This window comes from Rhododendron vialii, chromosome 5a (assembly GCF_030253575.1).
Source record: "Rhododendron vialii isolate Sample 1 chromosome 5a, ASM3025357v1".
Lineage (NCBI taxonomy): Eukaryota > Viridiplantae > Streptophyta > Magnoliopsida > Ericales > Ericaceae > Rhododendron > Rhododendron vialii.
The window spans coordinates 231,206-240,689 of record NC_080561.1 but is presented as its reverse complement, the minus strand read 5'-3'; the positions used below and the strand labels follow the sequence as shown (position 1 = coordinate 240,689).

General features: G+C 38.1%; 1 protein-coding gene across 1 annotated transcript; it reads left to right on the top strand.

Annotated features, from left to right (window-relative positions):
- Positions 1-2,626: 2,626 nt before the first annotated feature.
- LOC131326872 (uncharacterized) lies at positions 2,627-9,205 on the top strand. Its single transcript, XM_058359781.1, has 5 exons — positions 2,627-2,841; positions 3,844-4,756; positions 5,093-5,293; positions 7,654-7,849; positions 8,689-9,205. Exons 2-5 carry the CDS (start codon positions 3,890-3,892, stop codon positions 8,871-8,873), a joined length of 1,449 nt encoding a protein of 482 aa, XP_058215764.1. The 5' UTR covers positions 2,627-2,841; positions 3,844-3,889; the 3' UTR covers positions 8,874-9,205.
- The last annotated feature ends 279 nt before the right edge of the window (positions 9,206-9,484 follow it).

Here is a 9,484-nt window from a genome sequence, read left to right as displayed (position 1 = left end):
GTATTTTCACCCGGTGGAGAATCGGATTCCACCAAAGGGGATTACTTCCAAAGTCTGGCACCCACCCTTACTACTGGAGCAACTCCTAGATATGTAATTCCTCTCTATTTTGCTTTGGTGAGCTTCGTATGTAGGAGTAATTTTGTGAATATTACTACTAATAAAAATCATTGTCATACTCCCACAAGACAACAGGAGAATTTTTTACTATATCTATTCACAGAAGGAATATGAAAATCCATTGGAAGTTAATCACTTTTCTATTTGAAGCTTAATTTATGAGACAAAAATTTGCATATTAAGTTACACTGAGTGAATAACTACGTTATATATGTGTGTGTTTATCTAGTGGACTTCGACAACACACAAGCCAACTGCAAGAAGCAAGCTGCTTGTGAACTTGGTTTCTTTTTTCCCTCGTTGATAACTCGTAGATTACTAGTAGTAGCTTTCTTTGCTTAATGGAGAATTGGTCAGAACTTAGAAGATCAATCAATGAAGCGAAACGTGTTTCTCGTTTTAATTTAATGATTGACCATGTTCGTCCCTATTCTGGGATAAATTTTTGGATGCCGAGTGGGTACCACATGGCGATACCCATTCTGCAATTCCAACCGTCCAAACGTGTTTTATACGATTCAGATTTATTCACTATATCTCTTCTCACCCCATCACTCTCTCTCCTCTTTTTTTCTTTCTAAAATCTGGACTATCTAAAAATATTTGGACGACTGAGATCGTCAACGGATACCACGTATGTGGTACCCATCCGACACCCAAAAACTTCTCCTATTATGGATCCCAGTAGAAGATACTTCTCTGAAGATAATCGTAGTAGAAGATACAAGCGAAAAGTCTCTACCACCAAATTTAGTGCTTCGCCTGTCTGCCTGATTTAGCGCCATCTAAAAAATGAACGGCTCATTTCTAGCCATTGGTGCTTCTTTCATTCAGTCTAGCTAGTTGACTGAAAGAAATTGAGATAATATTGTCAGGCCAGAGGCCCAGAGCAAGAATCCCTAAATAGTAGGATTCAAGTTCAACAATAGTAACAGATAAAGTTGGAAAATTTAAAGGGATATGTGGAATATTCATTTTTTAAAGTATTTTGTGGGACCAAATCTGTAAAATACCGATTACAATTGAACATATTTACTCCTATAATAATTTTTTTCTAAGTCTGTTCTCATAATTCAGGCCTCATCCGTCCTTAAATGTTATTCATCCATTAAAAATTGATACTAAGATTTGTTTGACAATATTGTTTTGGTGAATTATAGATGTTGGATTGTAGCTTGTAGATTATTGGTTATGAGAAAACTCATAATTGAAAACTGTGAAAGTGAACTTTTGTGAATGTGTTGGAATATATTATGAATATATAACTATGTTCATTTTTTGGATTTAAGCATATTTTCTTGTAACGAGCATTTGAAACTGCTTCCAAAACCCCATTGGTCAAGACGAGAGAGGATAGGAGAGGAAACAACAATGCTACTCACACAACGATTCAATTATTCAAATACAATAATTTACACAATCTTTCACATACATGTGGGACGATTTATACATAGTAGTGTGTGTGAAGCCCATAAGTATATAAGAGGTTGTGTTTGATGTTGTGTTTGAATTGTTGTGTGAATATCATTCAACTACTCATTTATTTGGGAAGGGGCAAATAGGTGTGTTTTTGGAACAAAATTAACTGATCGGGTTTCTATGGATTCATTCGGAAAAATCAGTTTATGGGGAGAATATGAAGGGAATAAACCGAACGTGATTGGAGTGTTTCGAAATGATAATCAGATTATTGCTTTGTAGGTGAACATTTGATCATAACTTAGAATTAATTTAATTCTTATTTATCTCGATTACTTTTGAATTGTTCTAAAATTCAATTCGTCTAAACAATAAGATAACATAGAATTAATTTAAAAAACCCTACTAGATATGGATCAATCTATTTTCTTATTTATCTTGGTTTACGTTTGTTGCGATAAGAAAGTTTGTTCTTGATAATATTTATTTTAAATTTTCGTTTCAATTGCGTTCATACCACGGGTTGATGCTAGTAATGAGTTATGGCACAATGCATTATCAAAGTATGTGCCAAACACTTTGGTTATCAAAATTCGGTTCCAAAATCTCTACCAAACACCCACCGAGGCCTTGATCTATTCTCATCTTTTTGTATTCAAACTTTTTTCTTCGGTTGTTATTACTCATAAATTACCGTGTATTTATATTAAAGTCCACATGTGTTTATAATCTTTCCTAAAACTTATTTACTGCCTTGTGTTTCTCTCTCATTGTTGGGCTCCCATCGCTTGGGTTTTCCCGATTGTTAACTATGATATAAATAGACACAACATCCAACCATCGTCAGTTCGACTCAAGAATATGCAAGTGGAGTTTGTCTTTTTAGTTTAAAATTATTGATGTTTTTATGATGTGTGATTTGAATGGAATGTGTGTATGCTCGATCTCTGCTCAATCTCAACCGTCTAAAAGTGTTTTGGACAATTCAAATTAAAAACAATCTATTACGATTAATAGATAATTTATTTTGAAGGCCGAAATTGAGCTGTGAAATAGTAACTTATTCAAGTTATTCTCATGTATTTATACGTTCCTTCCTTTCTTAGCCAACGTCGGGCGGAGACGGAGGTTCGGTCTCGTATCATCCGAAACACAACCAGCTATCTCTATCTCTATCTCTATCTATAACGAAACGAAAAAAAGACATCGATCGAAGGTGTTCAACGAAGGGTCGTCTTTCTTCTTCATCGCCACCAAGAAGATCGAAGGTTGAGCATATACAAACGGCGTGCAAAAAACAAGGTAAGATTATCGCGACTAATCTCTATGCCGGCAACTTTTTTCTCCAATTCCTTGCTTGGATTGATTTTGGTGTTCTTTTCGTATGATTTGTGTTCGATTGGAGATAACAACCTTTTGAAGGAAAGTAACTACCCCAATTCCAATTCCAATTCCAAGGCCAAAGCTTTTATTTTCGTCTTAAATCGTGCTGATTACGCCTCCAATTTTTGTGGCCTGTAACCCTAAAATACACAGTTAGTTGCTGAGATTAGTTGCTGAGATGAGAGTGGCTAATTAATTTGGGATTCAATTTAGATAATTGTTTATGGAGGCACATCCACTCAATTCAATTTGGCATTTTTGTTTCGTATTCTGTTACATTATGTTTTCCAATAATAATTTTATTAAGGTGCTCCGTATCAGTCATGTTTGCTGGCTCGTGTTCAATCCTTCTAAGGAAGTTGGATAATTAATATAGAACTGGGTTCCGATTGTCGTATTAAATCTCAGTGACGTTTAAGCTGCAAAAAAGTAGTTTGTATGTTATGTTTGTGTGTATACCTCTGCAGCTTAGGAAAATAAGTAGAAATCCCACCTGTCTGTACAAACACGATACATGTATGCTCTCCTTCCCCATTTATTTGTCTATTTTCACTACTCTGAACATCTCAAAATTTCCCTATGTTTGCTAATCGTTAGGTTCTCAGATGAATTTGCCTATGTTTGCAAATTGGGCCCATTTAATTGGTTGAAAAATCTTGATTTTTCTCATGAAAATACATTATTTGTTAATCCAGTAAAATGGCACAACTACCAACAAAGGACAAAATGGGGACGGGGAGTATACATATGTATTACTGAAACTTGCTTCTATATGAAGAGATCCCCTTTTGGCCATCAAATATAAAAAGACACATTACATACGTGATGTTATTTGACTGGGCAAATATTTTCGGCCTTTCCTTTCAAGTCAAAGGACCTTTTTCCTTGGTTCAATTTTTTTTATCTGTTTTGACAATGCAGGGAATTTCTGGTTGATTTTAGACAGTGGATGCGTACACCATAATATATGGAAAAATCTGAAGGAAGGGTTTCATATTCCTCACTGTCTAAAGTAGAAAAGGAGAACACCAACTTCCACTATATTGATGACTATGGTGATTCTGGTTGGGTTTTGCCGGAGGACAAGAGTACTTGTTCCTCAGGCTCAAGGTCTTTGGGACAAGAATATCCTCACCAATACCCCCTTGAATCTGAAGAATTTCTTGAGGGAGGATACGATTCTGGTGAAGATCATTATAGTTATTCTGGGAAACAAAATATGCCTCCGGAAGTGAACTTGAAAAATGTCTTGACCGGAATTGTTGCAATTGTGACTGGCCGTAATAAAGATTCAGGTCTTGATGCAGTTCAGCAATTCGCCAGTTCAAATGTTTCATTTCTTGGCTCAGCCAAGAATGGAGAAACTTTCTTGCATTCTTCAGTGTATATACCGAGTGCTCCACCCCTTCTTGAGCCGAATGGGATTAACTATAGTGCTTACAAAGATGTGTTGGAAGCTGAACCCCCTGAGTGGCTTCCAGACAGTTCTACTACAGTTTGCATGCAGTGCACTGCTCCTTTCACTGCCTTTACTCGCGGCAGACATCATTGTCGATTTTGTGGAGGGATATTTTGTCGGATATGCTCAAAAGGGAGGTGCTTGTTACCTGTTAAGTTCCGAGAGAGGAATCCACAGAGGGTTTGTGACACCTGCTACGATAGGCTTGATCCTTTACAAGGTGTACTCATCAACACCATCAGCAATGCTGTGCAGGTTGCAAAGCATGATGTGATGGATTGGACCAGCGCCAGATGTTGGCTGAACCTACCAGTGGGTCTGTCCATGGAACATGAAATATATAAATCTTGTAATACCTTGAGGAGTTACTGTCAGGTGCTGTTTACACTCTTCCTACACATGACTGCTTTTGTTCGTTACCCACCTATCTCTGCGTCAAAGTTCTCTCTCTCTCTCTCTCTCTCTCTCTCTCTCTCTCTCTCTCTCTCTCACACACACACACACACACGAGTACCTGACCTTTGACTTGCTACAAATGGCAGTTCTAATTTAGTAGTCGGTGAAATAGACAGGCAATTACCCTTCTATTTAATGATTTCCGGGTGAGGTTAGTTGATATCTTTCAACAGCCAGCATTTCACCCAACCCAGGTCAAGTTAAATTTATGAGTATTTCATCTTTTTATTTGGAAACTGTTTTTGAAATGAACAGGTTGCGAGATTGAACCCTGAGAGATCCATACCCCCTACAGTTCTAAAAGGAGCAAAAGGTTTGGCTATTTTAACAGTTGCTAAAGCAGGAATGGTAGTTGCCTACAAACTGGGCTCTGGTCTGGTTGTTGCGCGGAGGTCAGATGGATCATGGTCTGCCCCATCTGCTATAGTTTCTGTCGGTTTAGGATGGGGTGCTCAGGTGAGCTTAGCATCAGTTAAAACGATTGATTATTCTGTGTCAATCTGATTTTTGTTGATGTTAATTTTTGTGTCATTTTTTCTTTGCGAATGCGAACAATGTCTTTTCTATTTTCTATATAAAAACAAAAGAAAGACAGTTGAAGAAAGAAAATGTATAGATGAGAAACGTGCAATTTAACACGTTTTATCGAGGATGCAAGTGCAAGTAACTACAGATATTTATGATTTTTTTAGTTAGCGTCTAGATATGTAACCTTATAGGCTTTGAGTTTTTGTTTACTTTGTGTGTTCTCACACCAAGTATGTTTCATCATGTCTGCTGTTTTAGTGTCTTCATTATATCAATTGAGACCCTTTGTTTGTTGGAGCCAAATGTAAATATTTCGGATGCCGCCGTTTTTTTCTTTCCAAAAGAAATATATATATACAGTCCGGATCTCCTAAGGGATCCTGCACGGCCTTACCGTGCGGGACTCCCCTTTACCGATCGAATTGCGACGATCCGAGCCGCTCAAAGTGATCAGAATGTGATTTTAAGGGTACCCGCAAGAAATCAGCAAAAAAAATGATCGGGAAGGGCTTGATCTGAACAGTTTTTTATTGAAAGGTTCAGTAAAAAACTGCTCGGATCAAGCCCTTCCCGATCATTTTTTTTGCTGATTTCTCGCGGGTACCCTTAAAATCACGTTCTGCACACTTTGAGCGGCTCGGATCGTCGCAATTTGATCAGGAAAGGGGAGTCCCACACGGTAAGGCCGTGCGGGATCCCTCATTGGATCCTAAGTGTGTGTGTGTGTGTGTGTATATATATATATATATATTTTGTGGTAAATTAATCCATTAGCAAGTAGTGACAACACCTTTGGAGAAAGCAGTCATTCTTCGCCGAGCTTCCTATTCTAATTAGTAAACTTTAAAATGTCCAACTCCAGCTACTCATGTTGGTTCTGATCTCATATAGAACAGTGCTCTTGTCACAAACACCAACATCCACGGGTTTCTTTGGAAGATCCTCATGTTCCTTTCCCTCCAAATGATGTATATAGATGCAGCTGAAGTTTGCAAAGGCCATTCCTAGACCCTTTTCCTTTTATGGCTGGCATGCCCAATTCAACTCTTGATCAAACTGTATAGGCCCTCTTCTAATTTGATTCTTAAGAAGAACTCTTCCATATAGCTGTAGCCTGCAGAGAAAGGACACTAATAAACAGGTGAAAATGAATCTCTAAGTTCTGGTTACAGAGCACACATTGAGTGTTCATTGTAACTCCTCATTTATGCAGTCTGTCTGAAGTAGCTAGCCTTTGTTAAGTGCTAATGTATGTGATGTTCCTCTTCATGCAAGTCTTCACGTTACTATCATTTGGTTTGGGGCTGGAAGTGGAAAATAGTTGTTTTATGTTTCGTTCTTTGCTAGCTGTCCTTCACCCAACAGTCAGTTCAATTACTATTAGCTTAGTTCGATTTCTTATATGGAAGTCATAAATTTCATTTACTAGACTCAGTGATTTTCTTGTTCATCACTAGACAATTGAATAATCTATTCAACTAGGCTAAACCATTGTTTTCTTCACACTTCTTGCTTGGATAGACCCTAGGTATAGAAACCTACTAAGTGATAACTTTCAAAATAGAGGAACTCTGGAAATAAGAAGAAACAATTGGCAATCCTGAGCCAAATCCTCACCCTTTCTTAAAGGCTCTTGTTTCACGTTCATACGCTATATTGCATGCACAAATCCTGTATAATCTTTTTCTCCAATATGGATTCAAAGGCTATTCCCGAGTGTCACCAATATCCTGGGGCTCAAAGGCATAGACTCAACACAGCTTTGGTATAACATGTACAGTGTGGCTGATCTCATTTTTTGAGCCCATGCTCTCGCGCTTAACACTTAACAGCTTAATATCCCATAACTGCTACAAGTTCTCTTGCTTTGTACTTTTCTTGGATCATATGCATGTATCTGGTCCATTACTCGTGAAGTTATATAAAATTATATGCGTAAAGAATATGTGACGCCCGGGCTTCGTTAAAGAGTCCCAGTATACTTCTAGATGGGTGGTCTCAGAATGTGTGGATGCATATATCTCTTACATCAACTTGATTGGTAGAGCTATTGTTTAGTGCTGGTATTCCATTTCTTTCCTACAGATCAATAGAAATTTGTCACAGTTATTGGTTTTGTCATTAGTCAGATTTTGGAGGCATTGACACTCATGACACATGCTATAACGGGCTCCAATGTCAATTCGTTTGATCACTTCTTTAGAGATAAATGCGCTACCAGATAGTATTTGGTTTGAATTCCGTATGGTTGTGACAATTGTTCTTTTTCTCAACGTCTTCATTTGTAGGTTGGTGGGGAGATGATGGACTTCATAATTGTGCTCCATGATTCTAGGGCTGTAAAAACATTTTGTAGTCGCATGCATTTTTCTATTGGGGCTGGTTGTAGTGCTGCAGCTGGACCTGTGGGAAGAGTTCTGGAAGCAGATTTACGGGCTGGAGATAGAGGTTCTGGCATGTGTTATACTTACAGTTGTAGCAAAGGTATTGTATCTTGGATTGCTATTTTCTGCCATACTGTGGAATTGCTGTTTGATGAATCATTTGGGTTATCTTTTGTGTCCCTGATAATTGGGTGCCTCGATTTGGGCGCTCCTAATCGGCGTTTGTATTCGGTTAGATAGAGGCAACTGCAAGTCTGCAAAACATTTTTATGCTAGTTTTATACTTCGGCTATCCCATAGATGGAATGGCTTATTTGCCTTGTAAAAATGCAGAGAGCATATTATTTTCGTCAATAGGAACTGTTGTTTAGACCTTGTTTGACTGTGTCATTGGTATTGTGTATTGTTGCGTTTTTCTTTCTGTTACTCCAGTTAGACCCTTGCATTTGCACTGCCCAAGTGTGCGGGGGCCGTGGGGTTTTGTTTGCATCAGTTTTATTAGCTTTCAGTTAATGTTGATTGTTTATATTCCATACTACAGAAATAGTAGTTTTTAATGATTATGATTCTTTCTATTAGAATGCATTTGTGAATGCATGGGTGGCTTCTCCACTCATTGCCAATTGGTATTGAGTTGGATGCTTTAACATGGTATTAGAGCTAGGGTTTTGGAGAATTTATTCCCCCTTGTTTGTGCCATAAGTGCACCGTTGTTTGTTTTGATCCACATGTTATGAATTGTTTGTTTATTCTCTCCACGTGCGAGTTGGGGGTCACACGTGTGGGGGAGTGTTGGAGTTTGTCCCACATCAGTTAATTATCTCCACCAAAAATGAGCCTGGGTGACCTCTCCACTCATTGCCAATTGGTGTTGAGTCGGAAGCTTTAACAAAGACAATTTTTGGATTATGACCTTTTATGTTATTAATAATTCTGCAGGTGCTTTTGTGGGAGTTTCATTGGAAGGGAACATCGTTGCAACAAGAATGGACACCAACCTGCGTTTCTACGGTGATCCTTATCTAACCACAGCTGATATTCTTCTTGGGACAGTGGACAGGCCGAAGGCTGCTGAGCCCTTGTATGCTTGTCTTCGAGACCTTTTCTCCAAACTTAAGTGTTAGACGTCAGTTCACGCTGAAATGATATCTGGTTGGATCATGACGTAATTCCCATTGTTACGTATTTGTACATTGCACGGTTCAAGGGGTTCAAAACATGTGGCTTTCAGAGGACAATTCAGTGTATGTACCTAAATCTGTCATTCCTCCATCAATTCACTCAGTGGGAATTCTATACCTCTACTTGTATATAGACGCAGTGACATTTGTTTTAGAATGTATATATTCTGTTTTCTTTAGGACTTCTCTCTCCGCTCAAGTGATGCTGGAAATTACCTTACACAACTGAAATTGGTTTATTATTAATTGCCAGCACAACTGAAATTGGTTTATTATTCTGATTCTTTCAATGCCCCGTACCCTTGAATTTTTTTCTGCATATTTGTGCTGCTTTCGTTTTATGGCAGGTTTCTACAACTAGAGTAGAAGATAAACGTACACATAGGTAGGTTTCTGTATATATATGTACTTTGACTTCTATAGAAGATGGCATCAGTTGTACCAAGGTGTTGCATGCACACCAATACCAATGGTTGTTTTGTATTGCCTTGCTCGCTTGGAGAATTGCAAATTCAAAATCTCAATTCTCAACCAACTTATTTTGAGTTTGAAAG